This window comes from Salvelinus namaycush, chromosome 11 (genome assembly GCF_016432855.1).
Source record: "Salvelinus namaycush isolate Seneca chromosome 11, SaNama_1.0, whole genome shotgun sequence".
In the NCBI taxonomy this organism is placed as follows: domain Eukaryota; kingdom Metazoa; phylum Chordata; class Actinopteri; order Salmoniformes; family Salmonidae; genus Salvelinus; species Salvelinus namaycush.
Window position 1 is genome coordinate 33480839 of NC_052317.1, and position 26766 is coordinate 33507604.

Consider the following 26766-nt stretch of genomic DNA (forward strand, 5'->3'; position numbering starts at 1 on the left):
GGGACCCCGGGCATCTTTCTTTTGGTGTTTTTCAGAGTCAGTAGAAAGGCCTCTTTAGTGTCCTAAGTTTTCATAACTGTGACCTTAATTGCCTACCGTCTGTAAGCTGTTAGTGTCTTAACGACCGTTCCACAGGTGCATGTTCATTAATTGTTTATGGTTCATTGAACAAACATGGGAAAGTGTTTAAACCCTTTACAATGAAGCTCTGTGAAGTTATTTGGATTTTTAAGAATTATCTTTGAAAGACAGGGTCCTGAAAAAGGGACATTTATTTTTTTGCTGAGTTTAGATGGGTAAAAAAAAAAAGCAGACATTGAATATCCCTTTGAGCATTAATTACACTTTGGATGGTGTATCAATACACACAGTCACTACAAAGATAAAGGCGTCCTCAGTAGCCAGACATCCTAACTCAGTTGCCAGAGAGGAAGAAAACTGCTCAGGTATTTCACGACGAGGCCAATGGTGACTTTAAAACAGTTAGAGTTGAATGACTGATAGGATCAAATGGAGGACAGCTTAACATTGTAGTTACTCCACAATACTAACCTAAATGACAGTGTGAAAAGAAGGAAGCCTGTACAGAATAAAAATATTCCAAAACATGCATCCTGTTTGCAATAAGGAACTAAAGTAAAACTGCAAAACATGTGGCAAAGAAATAAACTTTATGTCCTGGCTATAATAACAATAACCTAAAACACAACGCCAAATATACACTGTAGTTGCTTACAAGACAACATTAAAATGTTAATGTGTGGCCTAGTTACAGTTGACTTAAATCTGCTTGAAAATCTACGGCAAGACTTGAAAATTACTGTCTGGCAATGCTCAACAACCAACTTGACAGAGCTTGAAGAATTTAAAAAATAATAATGTGCAAATATGGTTAGGTTAGATTACTCGTTGGTTATTACTGCATTGTCGGAACTAGAAGCACAAGCATTTCGCTACACTCGCATTAACATCTGCTAACCATGTGTATGTGACAAATAACATTTGAATTGATTTGAATATTGTACAATCTAGGTGTGCAAAGCACTTAAAGACTTACCCAGAAAGACTCACAGCTGTAATCGCTGCCAAAGGTGATTCTAACATGTATTGACTCAGGGGTGTGAATACTGTATTCTGTATTTCATTTTCAATGCATTTGCAAAAAACATGTTTTCACTTTGTCATTATGGGGTAGTGTGTAATTTAAAAAAAAAAATACATTTTGAATTCAGGCTGTAACACAAAGTGTGGAATAAGTCAAGGGATATGAATACTTTCTGAATGCACTGTAACTGATTTGACAGAGAAATATCAGCCAGCTAGCCTATCCCGAAACTGTGCTAGCTAGCTAGCTGCTGTCAGGTTGGCTAAACACAAGATCAACACAGGCTTTAGCCTACACATAGAACTGAATTAGCAGATCATCTTGAGATCAGGAGAAGTCAACATCAAAACTTCTAAGTCAGGCAGGTAGCCTGGTGGATAGGAGCGTTGGGCTAGTCACTAAAAGGTTGCTGGACCGAATCCTTGGGCTGACGTGTTAAAAATCTGTCATCCCTGAGCAAGACTGTTCCACAGGCGCCGATGACGTGGATGTCGATTAAGGCTGCCCCCCGCTCCTCTCTGATTACCCCTAAAAAATACACATTTCAGTTGAATGCATTCAGTTGTACAACTGACTAGGTGTCCCCTATCAAACCTAGCTTAATTCACTGTTACTCACCATTGCCCCTGTTTGTTTGTTGTGATTGAAGGGCAAAGAAACATCCACATTAAACCACAAAGACAACTATTTTGGCGTTCAGGAATGGCTGCTGCATTTCTTAATGAGCACCGGAAGTATCACAAGCGGAATCAGTGAGTGCAGTTCACTTTTAAAAACGATATGCTATTTATCCTTTTATCTATAAAATGTCTTGCACAACTAACTTAAACAAATGATCACTTTACTCATATATTTTGGGATCTATCCCTGTAAATGTCCTTCCCTGATGATGCTCAAGTGGACAAGGACTGTCTCATTAAATACAAGCACATTTATGTCCATCACTCTCCTCGCCGCTTCACCTCCATTACCTTTGACCTTTTTCAAAAAGAGACGAGGACTGAGGACACATCACACTATTTTCCCTACTTTAAGCCCCTCCCCCTTTATTACATTTTTTTCGTTTCTCCCTGCTGGTGTTGTCTTGTAGTGATCAGTTTTTTTTTTGTTTCTACAATTCTAAATCGACTTTGGGTCATTGAAAAGCGCTATATAATTGTCCCATGTATTATCATTCATCTAAAAGTGCAGATTGACTCTCATGAAATCAATATGATTATTTATTATATAACATTGTTTTTATGATTTTGTGGTACAAACACACATTGTTACCAGTTGTAAATAAGTTGTTATAATGAAAGTGAGGAGCCATCAGTCAAACATGAAAACAATTTCACAAATCAATTCGGAGGAAAAACTTGAAAAAATTTCTCGAAATACCTTCTGTACCACATTTTCAAATAGAAAGTGTTAGCAAAAAACTATGCAATTAAGTTCCTATTTGTTCTGAGACTACATTAAACTTGTGTGTGGATCCCCAGGGTATGCAGGTGCCACGTATGGAGACACTGCACACTCTCCTATGTGAGTTCTCTGATGTGACATCATTTTGGAGCGCCGGGTAAAGCATTTCCCACACTGTGTGCACTCGTAGGGCTTCTCCCCACTGTGGACCATAGCATGTCTGATCAGGTTGCACTGCTTGGTAAAACTCCTGCCACACTGTTCGCAGGTGTAAGGTTTCTCTCCGGTGTGACTCCGGAGGTGTTCTTTGAGCTGGCAGAGACGCTGGAAGCTCTTCCCACAGAAGGTGCAGCTGAAACGCCTCTCGGTGGTGCTGCCCGACCTCCACTGAGTCCTCATTCTCTTCACCATGTTAAAACTACTGCGACTCAGGCTGTATCCAGAGAAGGTGGAGGTGGTGGCCATGTTTGACCCTGTCATGCACTCACTCAATCTCACTGTTGCTTCTGAAGCCCTGTATTGATGCTGCCTTGGCTGTAGAGCTAAACGATTTCCTTCATTATTTGAGTTCAGCATCTCACTGCTCTGTCCCTCTGGCATCTGTTGTCTAGCCTCATCAGTCAATGTACTGACATGTCTTCTCATGTGTGCTGCTGCACTGAACATGTTAGCATGTGGTTTCCATATAGAAGAGTGAAGCGATGGCCCTACATCATCTGTCATAGTAGGAACAGATGACAGCCCACTATGAGATGGGACCATTGAGATATTCTGAGAGTACTCTTCTGTGGAATGAAAGGAGAAATCTGGGTGGCCATCAGGGTCAGTGTCTCTGCCTGGATCCACAGAGGTCCACAGCTGCCCATCAGTCTCATCCATGACAAACTGGTCAGGTCCTGCCAAGGCTGTGGTCTGATCTAACTCCTCCTCTTTCACCATCACTAGATCTAGTGAGTCCTCGTCTGGCCGGTGTTGCTCTGCGCTGAACACCTCTGTAGATGCGAGCCGGGGTGTTCCTGGTTCCTCTGGACGATCAGAATTGGGGTAATGTTCCACTGAGTCTTTGTGAGATATATTGGGTTGTGTGATTAAGTCCTCATCACAGTGCCGTTGCTCAAAGGATGGTGATTTCCCAGGCTTGGAACCAGACTCTAAAGATTTGGGGATAAACATAAAATAAACATTACAAAAGACCCTTAACAGCAAAACATGACTGCTTTAGAACTGACTGTGTGTACGTGCGCTACATATGCCAGAACATAAAACAACAATGTAGCAATTTGGAACGTGCATACCACCACACACAGTCTTCCATAGACAGACTGAGCAGTACCCCTTATGGTCGTACCCACCCTCTCCAGTGATCCTGATCTCTTCCTGAGGGTCAGTCTTCCACACATCCTCTGCTGTCTCCTCATCTTTGATCAGTATGGTTTCAGTCTCCACTCTCTGCTCCACATCTGAAGGCTGTAACAGGGACAGATGTTATTACTCAGGACACACACCATATCTAACCATTTTCATACTCATGAATCGCACAAAAGCGATAAAATCTCCTCATAATCCAATATCAGAATTGATCCAAGAGGTCAGGTCTCTGTAATTGTTAAAGGTGATGTATCACACCTGGGGTTGAGAGTCCTCTTCAACAGCCAGCTCTTTGTCTCTGCACTGTGAGCTACTCCTCTGCTTATTCAAAACAATCTTGACTGGATATGAAGATCTCTCTGAAGCCACGGGGTAAAAACCTGGAAAGTTATTGTTTTCAGTCAAATATTAAATAGTGGGCTATTCACACATTTGGGTTTTGCATATACAATCAATTTACTAGCCTGGAGACACAACGTAAAATGTCCTTGAATTCTACATCGGGCATAAATGAGCGTCTGGATCAGGAAAGTTCTCTCACGACCTCACAAGCCAGAATGTTGAATAAAATTATATTTTAACTTACTTTACCAGTTGTCGTTGATCCTTTTGCTGGTAGGAAAAGCGGTACGGCAAGCGGTACCGGAGTGCCAAGTCTGGGACCAAAAGGCTTCTGAACTGCTTCTACCCACCAAGCCATAAGACTGCTGAATAGTTAATCAAATGGCTTCAGTTTTTCACAATTGCTGACATTTAATCCGAGTAAAAATTCCCAGTTTTAGGTCAGTTAGGATCACCACTTTATTTTAAGAATGTGAAATGTCAGAATAATAGTAGGGAGAATGATTTATTTCAGCTTTAATTTCTTTCATCACATTCCCAGTGGGTCAGAAGTTTACATACACTCAATTAGTATTTGGTAGCATTGCCTTTAAATTGTTTAACTTGGGTCAAATGTTTCGAGTACCCTTCCACAAGCTTCCACAATAAGTTGGGTGAATTATGGCCTATTCCACCTGACAGAGCTGGTGTAACTGAGTCAGGTTTGTAGGCCTCCTTGCTCGCACACGCTTTTTCAGTTCTGCCCACAAATTTTCTATGGGATTGAGGTCAGGGATTTGTGATGGCCACTCCAATACCTTGACTTTGCTGTCCTTAAGCCATTTTGCCACATCTTTGGAAGTATGCTTGGGGTCATTGTCCATTTGGAAGACCCATTTGAGACCAAGCCTTAAGTTATTTACTGTCTTGAGATGTTGCTTCAATATATCCACATAATTTTCCTGCCTCATGATGCCATCTATTTTGTGAAGTGCACCAGTCCCTCCTGCAGCAAAGCACCCCCACAACATGATGCTGCCACCCCCGTGCTTCACGGTTGGGATGGTGTTCTTCAGCTTGCCAAACAGTTTTGGCCAAACAGTTCTATTTTTGTTTCATCAGACCAGAGGACATTTCTCCAAAAAGTACGATCTTTGTCCCCATGCACAGTAGTCTGGCAAACCGTAGTCTGGCTTTTTTAATGGCGGTTTTGGAGCAGTGGCTTCTCCATGCTGAGCAGCCTTTCAGGTTATGTCGATATCGGACTCGTTTTACTGTGGATATAGATACTTTTGTACCTGTTTCCTCCAGCATCTTCACAAGGTCCTTTGCGGTTGTTCTGGGATTGATTTGCACTTTTCGCACCAAAGTACGTTTAACTCTAGGAGACAGAACGCGTCTCCTTCCTGAGCGGTATGACGGCTGCGTGGTCCCATGGTGTTTATACTTGCATACTATAATTTGTACAGATGAACGTGGTACCTTCAGGCGTGGATGAACCAGACTTGTGGAGGTCTACAATTGTCTTTCTGAGGTCTTGGCTGATTTCTCTTGATTTTCCCATGATGTCAAGCAAAGAGGCACTGAGTTTGAAGGTAGGCCTTGAAATACATCCACAGGCACACCTCCAATTCACTCAAATTATGTGAATTAGCCTATCAGAAGCTTCTAAAGCCATGACTTAATTCTCTGGAATTTTCCAAGCTGTTTAAAGGCACAATCAACTTAGTGTATGTAAACTTCTGACCCACTGGAATTGTGAAACAGTGAATTATAAGTGAAATAATCTGTCTGTAAACAATTGTTGGAAAAATGACTTGTGTCATGCACAAAGTAGATGTCCTAACCGACTTGCCAAAACTATAGTTTGTTAACAAGAAATTTGTGAAGTGGTTGAAAAACGAGATTTAATGACTCCAACCTAAGTGTATGTAAACTTCCGACTTCAACTGTATTACCTCAACTACCTTGCACCTCTGCACATTAACTCTATACAGGTACTCATTGTATCTAGTCTCATTATTGTCATTTATTGTGTTATTTTTATCAAAACATTTGAGCAAATTGTTCTTACTTTTTAACTCTGCATTGTTGGCAAAGGGCTCGTAAGTAAGCATTTCACGGTAAAGTCTACACCTGTTGTATTCAGCGCATGTGACAAATAAAATTTGATTGTGAGACAATATCCACAGGAAAGTATAATTAAATCAACCTTTCAAAGCGCTCCCGAGTGTCGCAGCATCGCTACAGACCCTGGTTCAATCCCGGGCTGTATCACAAACGTCATTGTCACATAGGGCAACGCACAATTGGCCCAGCATCATCCGGGTTTAGGGGAGGGTTTGTCCGTCATTGTAAAATAAGAATGAGTTCTTAACTGACTTGCCTAGTTAAATAAATAGTGCATTCAGATTTCTATAACCTGAAGCATGCACAAAACCATGCCGGAGCCTTGCAAGTATGCATGGTGGCGTGCATGTATTTTCAAATTGTGTGCATGTTTCAGGTGATAGAAATATGAATAAACTACAAGCACTTTGAAAAGTTGATTTTATTATACTTTCCTGTGGCTCTCACACATTCCTACCTGCCAATGCCATGTAAATTAAACTATTGTTTACATTCTGATTGGTAGAGATCGTGAGAGTCAACTTTCCTGATCCAAATGCTCATTTATGCCGGACGTTGATTCCAATATAATATAACGTCGACGTTCCAGGCTATACATTTACTATAAAAAGTAACACATGAACTAACAGTACCTTTTCGTCTGCGCGTCTTCTCCAGCTCGCTCTCCATAATTTGACACTTCCTTTTCAGTACATCAATATCTCGCTGGCTTTGGGTCATTTCCAAACGTATAACAGCACAGCTATCATCTACACGTTTGTTTATTTCTGCTACAGCTGCTTTAGCTAATACCTCCAGAATGGATACCAATTGCGCCTGAAAATTGCAGCTCGCCATCTTGTCCAGCCCAAATTACAGATGCGTATTTCCTGTGTGAAGTAAATAGTATTCAATTTCCAAGATAACGTGCAAAAAACAAGTCGTATATGTTGATAAATGACAACAATGTAGTGAAGCGGGAGATACGCGGAATTGTTCTTCTTCTATGGTTCAATGGCGTTCGCAACAATGTGATGTGCATTCCGCCACCTACTGTGCGGGTGAATAATAAGGATCTCAAAAAATGAAATATGTTGGTAAAATATGAATAAAAAAATTGAAACTATCAACAAAAAAAATTAACTAAACAAAATCAACCTGCTTTTCTGTAAAAAAAATATATATATATAAGTTCTAATCAGGTCCCTACACAGGCTCAAACGACTCCTGTGAGGGCGGGACATTTCCTAGCGACAATAGTCCTTGTAGTGTTTCTGCTGTGAAGTCCCTGCAATTGCTCTTCAGTTCATCTATTACCGTAAATATGAGAGTGCAACAGCCCTTCAAAAATGTTACAAATTAGTACTGGCCAGCAAATAACAGGGTATATTCTAATTTGCATATACAGTGTAAAGTAGCCATATCTATAGACAAAAAAAAATGCAGGTGGCTCACTTGGTTGTTAATCCATAATAGGCCTTCAGAAAGTATTCACAGCCCATGGCATTTTCCACATGATGTTATGTGACAGCCTGCATTTAAAATTGATTACATTTAGATTTTGTAACACTGGCATACACACAATACCCCATATTGTCAAAGTCGACTCACTCTATGTGCAAAATAGTGTTTTAACATGATTTTTGAATGACTACCTCATCTCTGTACCCCACACTTACAATTATCTGTAAGGTGCCTCAGTCGAGCAGTGAATTTCAAACAAATTCAATCACAAGACCAGGGAAGTTTTCCAATGCCTCACAAAGAAAGGCCCCTATTGGTAGATGGGTAAAATAAAATAAAAACATTCTAAAAGCAGACTGCACCTGTACATAGCCCATCCAACTACCTCATCCCCATACTGTTATTTATTTTGCTCCTTTGCACCCCAGTATCTCTAATTGCACACTTATCTTCTGCACATCTATCACTCCAGTGTTTAATTGCTATATTGTAATTATTTCACCACTATGGCCTATTTATTGCCTTATCTCCCTTATCCTACCTCATTTGCACACATTGTATATAGACTTTTTCTATTGTATTATTGACTGTATGTTTGTTTATTCCATGTGTAACTCTGTGTTGTTGTTTGTGTCGCACTGCTTTGCTTTATCTTGGCCAGGTCGCAGTTGTAAATGAGAATTTGTTCTCAACTAGCCTACTTGGTTAAATAAAGGTGAAATAAATAAAAACATTGAATATCCCTTTGAGCATGGTGAAGTTAATACTTACACTTTGGATGGTGTATCAATACACCCAGTCACTACAAAGATACAGGTGGCCTTCCTAACTCAGTTGCAAGAGGAAGGAAACATCACAGGGATTTCACCATGAGGCCAATGTTGACTTAAAAACAGTTACATCGTTTAATGGTAACATTGTAGTCAGTGGTGGAAAAAGTACCCAATTGTCAACCTTGAGTCAAAGTAAACATACCTTAATAGAAAATGACTCAAGTAAAAGACAACCAGTAAAATACTAAAAGTATTTGGTAATAAATATACTTAAGTATCAAAAGTAAAAGTATAAATCATTTCAAATTCTTTACATTAAGCAAACCAGATGGCACAATGTTCTTGTTTTTTTAGCCAGGGTCACACTCCAACAATCAGACAACTTATAAATGAAGCGTTTGTGTTTAGGGAGTCAGATCAGACGCAGTAGGGATGACCAGGGATGTTCTCTTGATAAGTGTGTGAATTGGACCATTTTCCTGTCCTGCTAAGCATTCAAAATGTAACAAGTACTTTCGGGTGTCAGAGAAAATGTATGGAGTAAAAAGTACATTATTTTCTTTAGGAATGTAGTGAAGTAAAAGTAAAAAGTTGTCAAAAATATAAATAGTAAAGATTCCCCAAAAAACAACTTAAGTAGTACTCTAAAGTATTTTTGCACAAGTACTTTACCCCACTGATTGTAGTTACTCCACAATACTAACCTAAATGACAGAGTGAATTTTCTATTTAACCCTTATTTTACTAGGTAAGTTGAGTGAGAACACATTCTCATTTACAGCAACAACCTGGCGAATAGTTACAGGGGAGAGGATGAATGAGTCAATTGTAAGCTGGGGATGATTAGGTGACGGTATGAGGGCAAGATTGGGAATTTAGCCAGGACACCGGGGTTAACACCCCTACTCTTACGATAAGTGCAATGGGATCTTTAGTGACCAGAGTCAGGACACCCATTTAACATCCCATCTGAAAGATGGCACCCTACACAGGGCAATGTCCCCAATCACTGCCCTGGTCCATTGGGATATTTTTTCAGACCAGAGGAAAGGGTGCCTCCTACTGGCCCTCCAACACCACTTCCAGCAGCATCTAGTCTCCGATGCACGGTGGTATGCTGCTGTCTCAGGGTGGTATGCTGCTGCTAGAAATGAAGGATGCTTGTACAGAATAAAAATATCCCAAAACACGCATCTTGTTTGCAATAAGGCACTATAGTAAAACTGCAAAAAATGTGGCCAAGAAATTAACTTTATGTCCTGAATACAAAGCGTTTGTGGCAAATCCAACACCACATCACTGAGTACCACTCTTCATATTTTCAAGCATGGTGTTGGCTGCATCATGTTATGGGTATGCTTGTCATCATTTACTATATCCACAGTAAAACGAGTCCTATATCGACATAACCTGAAAGGCTTTGGAGAAATGTCCTCTGGTCTGATGAAACAAAAATAGAACTGTTTGGCCATAATGACCATCGTTATGATTGGAGGAAAAAGGGGGAGGCTTGCAAGCCGAAGAACACCATCCCAACCGTGACGCACAGGGGTGGCAGCATCATGTTGTTGGGGTGCTTTGCTGCAGGAGGGACTGGTGCACGTCACAAAATAGATGGCATCATGAGGCAGGAAAAGATTGGATATATTGAAGCAACATCTCAAGACATCAGTCAGGAAGTTAAAGCTTGGTCGCAAATGGGTCTTCCAGATGGACAATGACCCCAAGCATACTTCCAAAGTTGTGGCAAAATGGCTTAAGGACAACAAAGTCAAGGTATTGGAGTGCCCATCACAAAGCCCTGACCTCAATCCTATCGAAAATGTGTGTGCAGAACTGAAAAAGCGTGTGCGAGCAAGGAGGCCTACAAACCTGACTCAGTTACACCAGCTCTGTCAGGAGGAATGGGCCAAAATTCACCCAACTTATTGTGGGAAGCTTGTGGAAGGCTACCCGAAACATTTGACCCAAGTTAAACAATTTAAAGGCAATGCTACCAAATACTAATTGAGTGTATGTAAACTTCTGACCCACTGGGAATGTGATGAAAGAAATTAAAGCTGAAATAAATCATTATCTCTACTATTATTCTGACATTTCACATTCTTAAAATAAAGTGGTGATCCTAACTGACCTAAGACAGGGAATTTTTACTTGGATTAAATGTCAGGAATTGTGAAAAACTGAGTTTAAATGTATTTGGCTAAGGTGTATGTACACGTCTGACTTCAACTGTATGTGTATTATATTTATTCAAATGTTTAGTATTTGGTCCCATATTCCTAGCACACAATGACTAAATCAAGCTTGTGGCTCTACAAACTTGTTGGATGCATTTGCAGTTTGTTTTGGTTGTGTTTCGGGTTATGTTGTGCCCAATAGAAATGAATAGTAAATAATGTATTATGTCATTTTGGAGTCACATTGTAAATGAGATTTTTTTAAATAAAAAAATAGGTTATTAAAATAAAATAAAAATGAGGAGTCCTTAACAGTCAAACATGAAAAACCTTTCACAAATGAAGTAGGAGGAAAAAGCTTGTCAAAATGTCTCAAAATACCTTATGTACCAAATTTTCCCATAGAAAATGTTGTCCAAAAAATGATGCAATTATTAACTTTGTTCCATCTGGTCTGAGACGACATTAAACTTCTGTGTGGATCCCCAGGGTATGCGGGTACCATATATTGAGACATTGGAGGCTGCTTATGGTAGAGAAATTCATATTAAATTATCTAGAAACAGCTCTGGTAGACATTTCTGCAGTCAGCATGCCAATTGCACGCTCCCTCAAAACTTGAGACATCTGTGGCATTGTGTTGTATGACAAAACTGCACATTTCAGAGTGGCCTCTTATTGTCCCCAGCACAAAGTGCACCTCTGTAATGATCATGCTGTTTAAATCAGCTTCTTGATATGCTACCTAACCCAAACCCTGTCAGGTGGATGGATTATCTTAACGTTTTGATAACCATGTAAATCTCTCTCGGACAAGGTGACTTTTATCAATATATTCGGCTCTATTTACTCTCAAATTCAAAAATGCTAATTAGCGTCAATGTAGACATCATGCAAAACTACAAATCCCTGCAAGCTCCTGCATGTCAAATCAAATCAAATTTATTTATATAGCCCTTCTTACATCAGCTGATATATCAAAGTGCTGTACAGAAACCCAGCCTAAAACCCCAAACAGCAAGCAATGCAGGTGTAGAAGCACGGTGGCTAGGAAAAACTCCCTAGAAAGGCCAAAACCTAGAGAGGAACCAGGCTATGAGGGGTGGCCAGTCCTCTTCTGGGGTGGCCATGTCATCTCTAACTGACGCCTTTGCTAACAGGTATTATGTCAATTTACAACTTGCACAAGACAGTTCACAGAACTGTCAATTGAAAAACATTTTGCCAGTTTATTCATTACTACATTTAACTAACAGATAGTTAATCCAGAGATTCTTATCTTTGCCTCAACAGTCTCGTCTAGATCACCATGGCATTTGTAGTTCTTATGATAGCCACATTAGCAGCTAATTACCATTACATTTTGGGGGGGGGGGTAAATACAGGCGAATATATTGATAAAAGTCACCTTGTCCTTGAGATATTTACACGGTTATCAAAATGTTGAGCCAGGGTAAGCCTACATGAAACACAGCCCTTATTTTAAGTGTTTCTAAAATCCCCAATGGGAAACATTTATGGTGGAAAAACAATAGAAACCATTTTAGTTTGACCGCTAGGTTTTATGGGTATTATGACTCATACTGTGGTACTCTATTCATTAGTAGGCAAACTAAGACGTCTTCCCCTTCTTGATAGCCCCCCTTTTGGCGAGGAAGCACAAGTGTATCCTAGCACAGAAGAGTTTTGACATATCTGCCACACACCCTTTGAATCAGCTGCTGTATTGTCGTCGGAGAAAAGCATGACCACATTTAAAAACAATATGCTACTTAACCTTTTATCTATAAAATGTATTGCAAAACTAACTTAATTTTTTAATCACTTTACACAATTATTTTGGGATCCACCCCGGTAAACGTCCTTTGCCTGATGGATAAGGACCATCTCATTCCATAAAAGCACATTTTCGTCCACATCACTCTCCTCACCCCCTCTCCTCCATTATCTTTGACCTTTTTTCCAAAGGAGGCGAGAGAGGACCAGGGAGAAAAGATGCAGGAGTTGAGCAAATCTAATTTTAAAAAATTACCTACACATCACACTCTTTTCCTTACTTTAAGCCCCTCCCCCTTCTCTTTGTTTCTCCTGCTGTTAGTCTGGTGTTGTCTTGTGATCATTTAAAAACAATTTTAAAAAATCTAAAATTGTAAAGCGGTTTTGGGTCATTGAAAAGCGCTACATATAGGTCTCATGTATTAGTATTATTGATCTAAAAAACAGATTGACTCAAAATCAAGCTTTCAACAGTCAAACAAGAAAAGCACAAATCAATTGGGAGGAAAAGCTTGTCAAAATACCTTCTGTACCACATTTCCATGTAGAAAGTGTTACAGAAAAACTGAAATGATGTTCCTATTTGTTACGAGACTACATTAAACTTGTGTGTGGATCCCCAGGGTATGCTGGTACCACGTATTGAGAACCTGGGCTCTCTCCTATGTGAGTTCTCTGATGTGATGTCATTTTGGAGCGCCGGGTGAAGCACTTCCCACACTGTGTGCACTCGTATGGCTTCTCCCCGCTGTGGACCATAGCATGTCTGATCAGGTTGCACTGCTGGGTAAAACTCCTGCCACACTGTTCGCAGGTGTAAGGTTTCTCTCCGGTGTGACTCCGGAGGTGTACTTTGAGCTGGCAGAGACGCTGGAAGCTCTTCCCACAAAAGGTGCAGCTGAAACGCCTCTCGGTGGTGCCGCCCGACCTCCACTGAGTCCTCATTCTCTTCACCATGTTAAAACTACTGTGACTCAGGCTGTATCCAGAGAAGGTGGAGGTGGTGGCCATGTTTGACCCTGTCATGCACTCACTCAATCTCACTGTTGCTTCTGAAGCCCTGTATTGATGCTGCCTTGGCTGTAGAGCTAAACTATTTCCTTCATTATTTGAGTTCAGCGTCTCGCTACTCTGTCCCTCTGGCATCTGTTGTCTAGTCTCATCAGCCGATGTCCTGACATGTCTTTTCATGTGTTTTGCTGCACTGAACACGTTAGCATGTGGTTTCCATATAGAAGAGTGAAGCGATGGCCCCACTTCATTGGTCATCGTAGGAATGGATGGCAGCCCACTATGAGATGGGAAAATTGAGATATTCTGAGAGTACTCTTCTGTGGAATGAAAGGAGAAATCTGGGTGGCCATCAGGATCAGTGTCTCTGCCTGGACCCACAGAGGTCCACAGCTGCCCATCATTGTCATCCATGACAAATTGGTCAGGTCCTGCCAGGACCGTGGTCTGATCCAGCTCCTCATCTTTCACCATCACTAGGTCTAGTGAGTCCTCGTCTAGCCGGTGCTGCTCTGCGCTGAACACCTCTGTAGATGCGAGCCGGGGTGTTCCTGGTTCCTCTGGACGATCAGAATTGGGGTAATGTTCCACTGAGTCTTTGTGAGATATATTGGGTTGTGTGATGAAGTCCTCATCACAGCGCCGTTGCTCAAAGGATGGTGATTTCCCAGGCTTGGAACCAGACTCTAAAGATTTGGGGATAAACATAAATTAAACATTATAAAAGACCCTTAACAGTTGCAAAATACGACTACTTTAGAACTGACTGTGTGCGTACGTGCACGCCATATGCCAGAACATAAAACACCCGACAGCAATGTAGCAATTTGGAATGTGCATACCACCACACCCACACAGTCTTCCAGACAGACTGAGCAGTACCGCTTATGGTCACACCCACCCTTTCCAGTGATTCTGAGCTCTTCCTGAGGGTCAGTCTTCCACACATCCTCTGCTGTCTCCTCATCTTTGATCAGTAAGGGTTCAGTCTCCACTCTCTGCTCCACATCTGTAGGCTGTAACAGGGGACTGCAATTATTCCTCTGGGCACACACCATATCTAACACTTTTTATACTCATGAATCACACAAAAGCGGTAAATTCTCCTGATATTCCAATAACAGAATTGATCCAACAGGCCAGGTCTCTATAATTGTAAAAGGTGATGTATCACACATGGAGATGAGAGTCCTCTTCAACAGCCATATTGTCTTCTCCCCACTGTGAGTTACTCCTCTGCTTGTTCAAAACAATCTTGACTGGATATGAAGATCTCTCTGATAACATGGGGTAAAAACCTGGAAAATAATTGTGTTCAGTCACACATTTGTGTTTTTATTCATTTGTTCATGATGCAATCAAATTACAGTGAAGTACTACCTTTTCTCCTGACTCGTCCTCGTGTCTTCTTCAACTCGCTCTCCATCATTTGACACTTCCTTTTCAGTACATCAATATCTCGCTGGCTTTGGGTCATTTCCAAACGTATAACGGCACAGCTATCATCTACACGATTGTTTATTTCTGCTACAGCTGCTTTAGCTAATACCTCCAGAATGGATACCAACTGCGCCTGAAAATTGCAGCTGGCCATCTTGTCCAACCCAGGATTCTCTGTGATTAAGTAAATAGAATACAATTCTCTAACTAGCCAATGTGTAAGAAACAATCAGTTTATTTAAAGTTCTAACACTATGGCAAATGGCCCAATTTGGCATGTGTAAAAAGAGATCGAGTAACGCAAACAATGTTGTTGATAAATGGCAGCAATGGTGGAAGTGGGATATTCGTATGTAATCGCACTTCCGTTCAACTCATAAGGTATTACCGTAAATATGAGACTGCAACAGCCCTTCGAATGTGGTATAGTTTGACACTGGCAAAGCACCAGGGGTTATTCAAGCCCAACCGGCCGCAGGATGGCGGTATTATTTATTTTACGTCGTTTGTCATGTTACAAACGACGTAAAAGGAAAATAACCGCCATCATGCGGCGGTTTGGGCTAGGTGTATTCTTGTCTGCACGTAGGGCAGCCATATCCATCTACAAAAAAATACGACAAAGAATTCAGATAGTAAAACTTCTGTTTTTAGTTAAATAGATATGGCTACATGTTGGGGAGAGTGCAGTGGCAGACATGATTATAAATGCAACCAAGGCTATTTGCATTGATAATGCACAACGCATTGTGGTAAAATACAAAAACACTTTTCAACCATTCATACAAATTAATTGTTTATATATTATCAAATATTGTCAACCTCCATTCTCATCCACACAACCTAATGAAACCATTCTGAAAATGTGGTATGGTATTTATTAAAGGATAGAAAAGGGAAATAACTTGTTTGACACACAGCTGGGGAACAAATGACGATAAACGAGTTTCATGTGAACTTAAAATTAAACTTAATTTATATATTTCAAGTAACCATTGCATACTACATGCATTATAGCTGATTTACATTGAGGTCCTTCTCTTAGGTTTTTAAAGGCATGTACATACAGTTGAGGTCGGAAGTTTACATACACTTAGGTTGGAGTCAATAAAACTCGTTTTTCAACCACTCCACAAATTTCTTGTTAACAAACTATAGTTTTGGCAAGTCGGTTAGGACATCTACTTTGTGCATGTGTAACGGATGTGAAATGGCTAGCTAGTTAGCGGCTACGCGCTAGTAGCGTTTCAATCAGTTACGTCACTTACTCTGAAACCTATTAGTAGTGTTGCCCCTTGCTCTGCAAGGGCCGCGGCTTTAGTGGAGCGATGGGTAACGATGCTTCGTGGGCGACCGTTGTTGATGTGTGCAGAGGGTCCCAGGTTCGCGCCCGTGTCGGGGCGAGGGGACGGTTTAAAGTTATACTGTTACATTGATGCTGTTGACCCGGATCACTGGTTGCTGCGGAAAAGGAGGAGGTTGAAAGGGGGGTGAGTGTAACGGATGTGAAATGGCTAGCTAGTTAGCGGGTACGCGCTAGTAGCGTTTCAATCAGTTACGTCACTTGCTCTGAAACCTATTAGCTATTAGTAGTGTTGCCCCTTGCTCTGCAAGGGCCGTGGCCTTTGTGGAGCGATGGGTAACGATGCTTCGTGGGTGTCAGTTGTTGATGTGTGCAGAGGGTCCCTGGTTCGCGCCCGGGTCGGGGCGAGGGGACAGTTTAAAGTTATACTGTTACACATGACACAAGTCATTTTTCCAACAATTGTTTCACAATTCCAGTGGGACAGAAGTTTACATACACTAAGTTGACTGTGCCTTTAAACAGCTTGGAAAAGTCCAGAAAATGATGTCATGGCTTTAGAAGCTTCTGTTAGGCTAATTGACATCATTTGAGTCAAGGCCTACCTTCAAACTCAGTGCCTCTTTGCTTGACATCATGGGAAAATCAAAAGAAATCAGCCAAGACCTCAGAAAAAAATTGTAGACCTCCACAAGCCTGGTTCATCCTTGGGAGCAATTTCCAAATGCCTGAAGGTACCACGTTCATCTGTACAAACAATAGTACGCAAGTATAAACACCATGGGACCATGCAGCCGTCATACCGCTCAGGAAGGAGACGCGTTCTGTCTCCTAGAGATGAACGGACTTTGGTGCGAAACGTGCAAATCAACCCCAGAACAACCGCAAAGGACCATGTGAAGATGCTGGAGGAAACAGGTACTAAAGTATCTATATCCACAGTAAAACGAGTCCTATATCGACATAACCTGAAAGGCCGCTCAGCAAGGAAGAAGCCACTGCTACAAAACCGCCATAAAAAAGCCAGACTACGGTTTGCAACTGGACATGGGCACAAAGATCATACTTTTTGGAGAAATGTCCTCTGGTCTGATGAAACAAAAATGGAACTGTTTGGCCATTATGACCATCGTTATATTTGGAGGAAAAAGGGGGAGGCTTGCAAGCCGAAGAACACCATCCCAACCGTGAAGCAAGGGGGTGGCAGCATCATGTTGTGGGGGTGCTTTGCTGCAGGAGGGACTGGTGCACTTCACAAAATAGATGGCATCATGAGGCAGGAAAATGATGTGGATATATTGAAGCAACATCTCAAGACATCAGTAAGGAAGTTAAAGCTTGGTCGCAAATGGGTCTTCTAAATGGACAATGACCCCAAGCATACTTCCAAAGTTGTGGCAAAATGGCTTAAGGACAACAAAGTCAAGGCATTGGAGTGCCCATCACAAAGCCCTGACCTCAATCCTATCGAAAATGTGTGGGCAGAACTGAAAAAGCGTGTACGAGCAAGGAGGCCTGCAAACCTGACTCAGTTACACCAGCTCTGTCAGGAGGAATGGGCCAAAATTCACCCAACTTATTGTGGGAAGCTTGTAGAAGGCTACCCGAAACATTTGACCCAAGTATAAATTGTTTAAGGCAATGCTACCAAATACTAATTGAGTGTATGTAAACTTCTGTCCCACTGGGAATGTGATGAAAGAAATTAAAGCTGAAATAAATCATTCTCTCTACTATTATTCTGACATTTCACATTCTTAAAATAAAGTGGTGATCCTAACTGACCTAAAACAGGGAATTTTTACTAGGATTAAATGTCAGGAATTGTGAAAAACTGAGTTTAAATGTATTTGGCTATGGTGTATGTAAACTTCCGACTTCAACTCTATGTACACGACCGTTCAAAAGTTTGGGAAAGCTAAAGAAAAGCACATTTTTTGTCCATTAAAATAACATAACATTTATCAGAAATACAGTGCAGACATTGTTAATGTTGTAAATGACTATTGTAGCTGGAAACGGCTGATTGTTAGTGGAATATCTATATAGGCGTACAGAGGCCCATTATCAGCAACCATCACTCCTGTGTTCCAATGGCACGTTGTGTTAGCTAATCCAAGTTTTTCATTTTAAAAGGCTAACTGATCATTAGAAAACTCTTTTGCAATTATGTTAGCACAGCTGAAAACTGTTGTGCTAATTAAAGAAGCAATAAAAACAGCCTTTTTTAGACTAGTTGAGTATCTGGAGCATCAGCATTTGTGGGTTTGATTACAGGCTCAAAACGGCCAGAAACGAATAACTTTTTTCTCAAACTCATCAGTCTATTCTTCTTCTGAGAAATGAAGGCTATTCCATGTGAGAAATTGCCAAGAATTGGAAGATCTCGTACAACGCTGTGTACTACTCCCTTCACAGAACAGCGCAAACTGGCTCTAACCAGAATAGAAAGAGGAGTGGGAGGCCCCGGTGCACAACTGAGCAAGAGGACAAGTACATTAGAGTGTCTAGTTTGAGAAACAGACGCCTCACAAGTCCTCAACTGGCAGCTTCATGAAATAGTACCCGCAAAACACCAGTCTCAACGTCAACAGTGAAGAGGCGACTCCGGGATGCTGGCCTTCTAGGCAAGAACATTTCTAAGTGACCCCAAACTTTTGAACGCTAGTGTAAGTAGAGGTATTAGATAAAGAGTATGCATATTAGATAGTGTGTGGAAGATAGCAGGTGGTGTTGATTGAGCTACATGAGAGAATATGCATAACAGTACAGCAGTACTGATATATCTGTGTGAGAGTAAGTTAATTATTACTCTGTGCGTGTTTTTAGAGCAGTGTGTGTATACAATGTATGTGTGTACACTGGGTGGTTATTCTCTCCAGGAGAAGAAGTACATCGCCACACACCAGTTCACTGGAGCAGTGCGGGTTTACCTCCAAGACCAGAACAGGACCCACACACACAAACCAACCCACCCGTACAAAAACACAGAGAAATAGTGTAAGCACACACACACACACAAAGTACTTAAGTAGTACTTTAAAGTATTTTTACTTAAGCAGGTTTTTGGGGTGTCTGTACTTTACTATTTATATTTTTTGCCAACTATTACTTCACTACATTCCTAAAGAAAATAATGTACTTTTTACTCAATACATTTTCCCAGACACCCAAAAGTACTCGTTACATTTTGACAGGAAAATGGTCCATTTCACAACTTATCAAGAGAACATCCCTGGTCGTCCCTACTGCCTCTGATCTGGCGGACTCACTAAATACAAATGCTTTGTTTGTAAATTATGTCTGAATGTTGGAGTGTTCTCCTGGCTATCCACCAATAAATAAATCAAATAGAATGTTGCCGTCTGGTTTGCTTAATATAAGAAATTTGAAATGGTTTATACTTTGATACTTAAGTACATTTGAGCAATTCCATTTACTTTTGATACTTAAGTATATTTAAAACCAAATACTTTTAGACTTCTCAAGTAGTATTTCACTGGGTGACTTTCACTTTGACTAGAGTCATTTTATATTAAAGGTATCTTTACTTTTACTCAAGTATGACAATTGAGTACTTTTTCCACCACTGCCTGTACAGAGATGCAGATAGATAGTGTAAGCATACATACACAAACAGTACATTACTGTGACTATTCATCCATCCTTTGAGAAATTATTTGAGTGCGTGAACATTTACGAGTTAGAATAACATACACCTGTTTCTTGGTGTTTCTGTCCCACATTTTGACAGTTCTGTCATGGGACTTTGAGATCACGATCGTGCTGTTGGCGAGTCACAGTACACTGATCCTGTCACTGTGTGCCTAGGGAAAAATCCATCCAAAATAATATTCATCATCATCGAAAAAAGACATCAGTTTCATCAGAGGAAAAGGGAGAGATCTTACAGGTTTCCTGCTGCTCCAGGAGTTGATGTTTGGTGGCTGCTTGAAACACGTTTCCCTTGGAATCTCCACACACCACCAACTCTGGAGACAGGACACAGAATTACATTGCAGTTAATAAATTATTCATATAACAACTTGTTTACAGATGGTTCACAATATGTATCAAAATGTGTATGAGTATGCTGATGGTCACCCTGACACTCCAAACCATGGCTCTGGCTGTTCTGAGGCCCTCTCCTCCCTGCCTCTTGCAGCCATCTCACTACAGTGGACGTCAATTGAATTGCACATCGTTGTGCCTGCAGGCCTGTCGTAGAACATGACGCCTCTGAGCCTGACCCCACCTCTCCATCCCCCTGACCCCTACCATTCCACCCTTAACACACGGTCACTGTTACTCCTTTCGAGTTTCGGGATGACTGATGTAAGAAAAATAAATAAGAAAGAGTAAGAAGGAAATGTAAGACTGTTCCTACCTTGACTCTACACAGGTACAAGCAAGCGATGAAGTAAGAAATGACGACATTTGTTGACTTCCTGCTCTCACTCCATTATCTCTGCCCCTTTTGATTGGCAAATCAATGAAGAGGTACATCTTTGAAACTACTAATCATATCAATCAATTTCTCTCATCTATTTAGCAATCTACAGCATCTAATGAACCTTGATTCAGATGACCAGTTTTATACAGTACCAGTGGTGTCAGTTTAGACAATGTACACAGTAAAAGTGTAGTTTCCAGATGTAAAATGTAAAGTTGTATAAACATGTATTGCCTATTACACAAACAGATATTTTATTGCCTTGTTTTGAGAAGACATACAGTAACTTAACATTTTGGGGCAGCAGAATAACTTGGAAATCGAACTCTGAAAATCAAGTGGAATTGAGTTATTAACCTGACCTGATGTGAGACTGTCCCTTGTGGCAAGACGTGACATCCCAGATAGTCAGACACTACCTAGACAATACAGACTAAATGGATCCTACATATTATTCATCTAAATCACACAGATTGACTCTTTCCTTAAATACATTTTATTGAATATAATATGTTTTTATGATTTTGTGGTAGAAATATAAAATGTTACTAGATGTAAATAAATAGGTTATTAAAAAAAGTGAGGATCCGTGAACAGTCAAACATGAAAACGATTTCACAAATCAATGAGGAGGAAAAGGTTGTCAACCTTTCTCAAAATACCTTCTGGACCTAAATTTACATAGAAAGTGTTTCCGAAGCATAATGCAATTATGTTCCATCTGTTCTGAGACTACATTAAACTTGTGTGTGGATCCCCAGGGTATGCAGGTGCCACGTATGGAGACACTGCACTCTCTCCTATGTGAGTTCTCTGATGTGATGTCATATTGGAACGCTGGGTGAAGCATTTCCCACACTGTGTGCACTCGAAGGGCTTCTCCCCGCTGTGGACCACAGCATGTCTGATCAAGTTGCACTGCTTGGTAAAACTCCTGCCACACTGTTCGCAGGTGTACGGTTTCTCTCCGGTGTGACTCCGGAGGTGTACTTTGAGCTGGCAGAGACGCTGGAAGCTCTTCCCACAGAAGGTGCAGCTGAAACGCCTCTCGGTGGTGCCGCCCGACTTCCACTGAGTCCTCATTCTCTTCACCATGTTAAAACTACTGCGACTCAGGCTGTATCCAGAGAAGGTGGAAGTGGTGGCCATGTTTGACCCTGTCATGCACTCACTCAATCTCACTGTTGCTTCTGAAGCCCTGTATTGATGCTGCCTTGGCTGTAGAGCTAAACTATTTCCTTCATTATTTGAGTTCAGCGTCTCGCTACTCTGTCCCTCTGGCATCTGTTGACTAGTCTCATCAGCCAATGTCCTGACATGTCTTGTCATGTGTTTTGCTGCACTGAACATGTTAGCATGTGGTTTCCATATAGAAGAGTGAAGCGATGGCCCTACTTCATCTGTCATAGTAGGAACAGATGGAAGACCACTATGAGATGGGAACATTGAGATATTCTGAGAGTACTCTTCTGCGGAATGAAAGGAGAAATCTGGGTGGCCATCAGGGTCAGTGTCTCTGCCTGGACCCACAGAGGCCCATAGCTGCCCATCAGACTCATCCATGACAAACTGGTCAGGTCCTGCCAGGGCCGTGGTCTGATCTAACTCCTCTTTCTCATCTTTCACCATCACTAGATCTAGTGAGTCCTCGTCTGGCCGGTGTTGCTCTGCGCTGAACACCTCTGTAGATGCGAGCCGGGGTGTTCCTGGTTCCTCTGGACGATCAGAACTGGGGTAATGTTCCACTGAGTCTTTGTGAGATATATTGGGTTGTGTGATGAAGTCCTCATCACAGTGCCGTTGCTCAAAGGATGGTGATTTCCCAGGCTTGGAACCAGATTCTAAAGATATGGGGATAAACATAAAATAAACATGACAAAAAGACCCTTAACAGCAAAACATGACTGCTTTAGGACTGACTGTGTGTACGTGAGCTACATATGCCAGAACATAAAACAACAATGTAGCATTTTGGAAAGTGCATACCACCACACCCACACAGTCTTCCATAGACAGACAGAGCAGTACCCCTTATGGTTGCACCCACCCTCTCCAGTGATCCTGAGCTCTTCCTGAGGGTCAGTCTTCCACACGTCCTCTGCTGTCTCCTCATCTTTGATCAGTATGGGTTCAGTCTCCACTCTCTGCTCCACATCTGAAGGCTGTAACAGGGGACTGAGGTTATTACTCTGGACACACACCATATCTAACCATTTTCATACTCATGAATCACACAAAAGCGATAAAATCTCCTGATAATCCAATATCAGAATTTATCTTAGTTGTTAAAGGTGATGTATCACACCTGGGGTTGAGAATCCTCTTCAACTGCCAGCTCTTCGTCTCTGCACTGTGAGCTACTCCTCTGCTTATTCAAAATAATCTTGACTGGATATGAAGATCTCTCTGATGCCATAGAGTAAAAACCTACAAAATAATTGTATTCAGTCAAATATCAGAGCTATTCACACATTTGGGTTTCCCATATGCAATCAATTTACTAGTCTGGAGACCCGATGTTGAATTTCATAGATATAGAGCATGAAAGTTCTCTCACAACCTCTACAAGCCAGAATTTCAAATAAAACAATAGTTTAACTTACTTTACTGGTTTTCGCTGTATTTGTTCCTTTTGCAGGTACATTACATGATCAAAAGTATGTGGACACTTGCTCGTCGAACATCTCATTCCCAAATCATGGGTATTAATATGGAGTTGGTCCCCGTTGGCTGCAACAACAGCCTCCACTCTTCTGGGAAGGCTGTCCCCCAGATGTTGGAACATTGCTGCAAGGACTTGCTTCCATTCAGCCACAAGAACATTTGTGATATTTGGACACTCATGTTGGGCGATAAGGCCTGTCTCGCAGACGGCGTTCTAATTCATCCCAAAGTTGTTCGATGGGGTTGAGGTCAGGGCTCTGTGCAGGCAAGACAAGATATTCCACACCGATCTCATACCATTTCTGTATGCACGGGGGCATTGTCATTCTGAAACAGGATAGGGCCTTCCCCAAACTGTTGGGAACACAGAATCATCTAGAATGTCATTGTATGCTGTAGCGTTAAAATTTCCCTTCACTGGAACTAAGGGGCCTAGCCGAACCATGAAAAACAGCCCCAGACCATTATTCCTCCTCCACCAAGCTTTACAGTTGGCACTATGCATTCGGGCAGGTAGCGTTCTCCTGGCATCCGTCGAACTGCTAGATGGTGAAGCGTGATTCATCACTCCAGAGAACACGTTTCCATTAATCCAGAGTCCAACGGTGGCGAGCTTCACGCCACTTCAGCCGACGCTTGGCATTGCGCATGGTGATCTTAGGCTTGTGTGTGGCTGCTCGGCCATGGAAACTAATTTCATGAAGCTCCCGACGAACAGTTCTTGTGCTAACGTTGCTTCCAGAGGCAGTTTCGAACTCAGTAGTGAGTGTTGCAACTGAGGACTGACAATTTTTACGCGATGCTCGCTTCAGCACTCCGCAGTCCCGATCTGTGAGCTTGTGTGGTCTACCGCTTGGCGGCTGAGCCGCTGTTGCTCCTAGATGTTTCCACTTCACAATAACAGCACTTACAGTTGATCGGCGCAGCTCTAGCAAGGCAGAAATTTGACAAATTGACTTGTTGGAAAGGTGGCATCCTATGAGGGTCAAGTCACCAAGCTTTTCATTAAGGCCATTCTACTTGCCAATGTTTGTCTATGGAGATTGCATGGCTATGTGCTCGATTTTATACACCTGTCAGCAACGGGTGTGGCTGAAATAGCCGAATCCACTAATTTGAAGGGGTGTCCACGTACTGTTGTATATATATTAGAGGAATGTGAGACAATATATCCCACAGGAAAGTATAATTACACTTTTCAAATCCAATCAACGGGACCTGAAAAACTGTAATATCCTATGTTTCTCAGAGTCGTGGCTGAACGAGGAGATGGACATGAACTCAGCAAAAAATAAAACGTCCTCTCACTGTCAACTGCGTTTATTTTCAGCAAACTTAACATGGGTAAATATTTGTATGAACATAAGATTCAACAACTGAGACATAAACTGAACAAGTTCCACAGACATGTGACTAACAGAAATGGAATGTGTCCCTGACCAAGGGGGGGGGGGGGGTCAAAATCAAAAGTAACAGTCAGTATCTGGTGTGGACAACAGCTGCATTAAGTACTGCAGTGCATCTCCTCATGGACTGCACCAGATTTGCCAGTTCTTGCTGTGACATGTTACCCCACTCTTCCACCAAGACACCTGCAAGTTCACGGATTTTTCTGGTGGGAATGGCCCTAGCCCTCACTCTCCGATCCAACAGGTCCCAGACGTACTCAATGGGATTGAGATCCGGGCTCTTCATTGGCCATGGCAGAACACTGACATTCCTGTCTTGCAGGAAATCACGCACAGAACGAGCAGTATGGCTCATTCTGTGTGCAATAATAGTGTTTAAAATGATTTTTTGAATAACTACATCATCTCTGTGCCCCACACATACAAATATCTGTAAGGTCCCTCAGTCGAGCAGTAAATTTCAAACACAGATTGAACCACAAAAAACAGGGAGGTTTTCCAATGCCTCGCAAAGAAGGGCACCTATTGGTAGATGGGTAAAAAATAAAAAATAAGACATTGACTATCCATTTGAGCATGGTGAAGTTATTAAATTACACTTTGGATGGTGTATCAATAGACCCAGTCACTACAAAGATACAGGTGTCCTTCCTAACTCAGTTGCTGAGGAGAGGAAGGAAACCTCTCAGGGATTTCACCATCCATTACACCATGATCACACCTACAGTGTTTTGCGCAAAAGGGTACGCATTCATCATCTGGATATGTGTGCAACAAAAGTTCAACATTCACTTTCTGCTACCATTTATGTCAAGTCTTCTACGCATACAATTTGATGTATACTTTTGAAAAATCCACGGTATGCACCACATAGAACACAATGCAATGCAATGCAATACTGCAAGGCAAACGTAGCATTCTATTGGAAATTAATGTACTTCTGGTGGACCAAAACGCAAAAACCCTGTCAGTGTGATCGAGAAGTTAAACGCATACTTCAGGTGATATAAATCTGAACACACAACCAGCACTATGAAAAGTTAATTTAATGATACTTTCCTGTGGATATATTTCTCACATTCCTACCTGCAAATAGAGTAACTGCACGGACAACCGGTAAATTAAGTTCAAATATAACTTTATTCAAAATTATGGCTTGTAAGGTAACGTTATAGATCGTGAGAGGAAACTTCCCTGATCCAAACGCTCATTTATGCTCATTCTCCACTCTCCAACATTAATTTACCATGAATAATAACACAACTACCTTTTCGTCTGCGCGTCTTCTCCAGCTCGCTCTCCATCATTTGCCACTTCCGTTTCAGTACATCAATATCTCGCTGGCTTTGGGTCATTTCCAAACGTATAACAGCACAGCTATCATCTACGCGTTTGTTTATTTCTGCTACAGCTGCTTTAGCTAATACTTCCATAACGGATACCAACTGCGCCTGAAAATTGCAGCTCGCCATCTTGTCCTGCCCAAATTACAGATGTGTATTCTCTATGTGAAGTAGATAGTATAAAATGTCCAAGTTAATGGCAACAATGTAGTGAGTGGGTAACGTGTGAGCAATCGCTTTTCCGGTCAATTCGTTACGTAAGTATTTATTACCGTAAATATAAGACTACAACAGCCCTACAAAATTGGTAGTATTAACACTGGCCAGTAAATACCAAGGTATATTTTAGACTGCATGTAATATATCTATTGACAAATATCTATTGACAAAAAATACGTTTTACGATCTAAATAAAGAATTCGGATCGTAAAAACGTAATCTGTTTTTAAGTTAATAGATATGGCTACATGTAGGGGAGAGTGCAGTGCAATGCAGTGGCAAACATGGTTATTAATGCATAAAATACTATTCAGTGCTTAATTTGAGCCGGGTCCAGTGCCTCTCTGTTTTGGACTGTTTCGTTCCGGAACCTATTTGGCCGGATCCGGTACCTCTTGTGGCACGAAAAATAATTGTCCATTGT

General features: G+C 41.4%; 3 protein-coding genes across 3 annotated transcripts; all 3 read right to left on the minus strand.

Moving 5' to 3' along the window:
- Positions 1-1232: 1232 nt before the first annotated feature.
- On the minus strand, positions 1233-7330 carry LOC120056056 (zinc finger protein 7-like). Its single transcript, XM_039004202.1, has 4 exons — positions 6961-7330; positions 4136-4257; positions 3862-3976; positions 1233-3660 (listed from the first exon to the last, which is right to left on the minus strand). The coding sequence occupies exons 1-4, from the start codon at positions 7163-7165 to the stop codon at positions 2558-2560; spliced, it is 1545 nt and encodes a 514-aa protein (XP_038860130.1). The 5' UTR covers positions 7166-7330; the 3' UTR covers positions 1233-2557.
- A 4919-nt stretch (positions 7331-12249) lies between these two features.
- Positions 12250-15292, minus strand: LOC120056053 (zinc finger protein 333-like). The gene is made up of 4 exons (XM_039004199.1): positions 14892-15292; positions 14688-14809; positions 14413-14527; positions 12250-14197 (listed from the first exon to the last, which is right to left on the minus strand). The coding sequence occupies exons 1-4, from the start codon at positions 15103-15105 to the stop codon at positions 13095-13097; spliced, it is 1554 nt and encodes a 517-aa protein (XP_038860127.1). The 5' UTR covers positions 15106-15292; the 3' UTR covers positions 12250-13094.
- Positions 15293-20974: 5682 nt separating this feature from the next.
- Positions 20975-26334, minus strand: LOC120056055 (zinc finger protein 263-like). The gene is made up of 4 exons (XM_039004201.1): positions 26048-26334; positions 23013-23134; positions 22755-22869; positions 20975-22548 (listed from the first exon to the last, which is right to left on the minus strand). The coding sequence occupies exons 1-4, from the start codon at positions 26250-26252 to the stop codon at positions 21440-21442; spliced, it is 1551 nt and encodes a 516-aa protein (XP_038860129.1). The 5' UTR covers positions 26253-26334; the 3' UTR covers positions 20975-21439.
- Between the last annotated feature and the right edge of the window lie 432 nt (positions 26335-26766).

Bases quoted from the DNA above. Each gene is read 5' to 3' on its own strand.
- LOC120056055 (XM_039004201.1), bottom strand. From the start codon at position 26,252: ATGGCGAGCTGCAATTTTCAGGCGCAGTTGGTATCCGTTATGGAAGTA. The intron at 23,135-26,047 runs GTAGTTGTGTTA...ATTATTTTGTAG, and splicing joins GAAGACGCGCAGACGAAAAG to GTTTTTACTCTATGGCATCA. The intron at 22,870-23,012 runs GTGTGATACATC...CCCCTGTTACAG, and splicing joins AAGAGGATTCTCAACCCCAG to CCTTCAGATGTGGAGCAGAG.
- LOC120056053 (XM_039004199.1), bottom strand. From the start codon at position 15,105: ATGGCCAGCTGCAATTTTCAGGCGCAGTTGGTATCCATTCTGGAGGTA. The intron at 14,528-14,687 runs GTGTGATACATC...CCCCTGTTACAG, and splicing joins AAGAGGACTCTCATCTCCAT to CCTACAGATGTGGAGCAGAG. The intron at 14,198-14,412 runs GTGGGTGTGACC...CCAAATCTTTAG, and splicing joins GCTCAGAATCACTGGAAAGG to AGTCTGGTTCCAAGCCTGGG.
- LOC120056056 (XM_039004202.1), bottom strand. From the start codon at position 7,165: ATGGCGAGCTGCAATTTTCAGGCGCAATTGGTATCCATTCTGGAGGTA. The intron at 4,258-6,960 runs GTACTGTTAGTT...ATAACTTTCCAG, and splicing joins GAAGACGCGCAGACGAAAAG to GTTTTTACCCCGTGGCTTCA. The intron at 3,977-4,135 runs GTGTGATACATC...TCCCTGTTACAG, and splicing joins AAGAGGACTCTCAACCCCAG to CCTTCAGATGTGGAGCAGAG.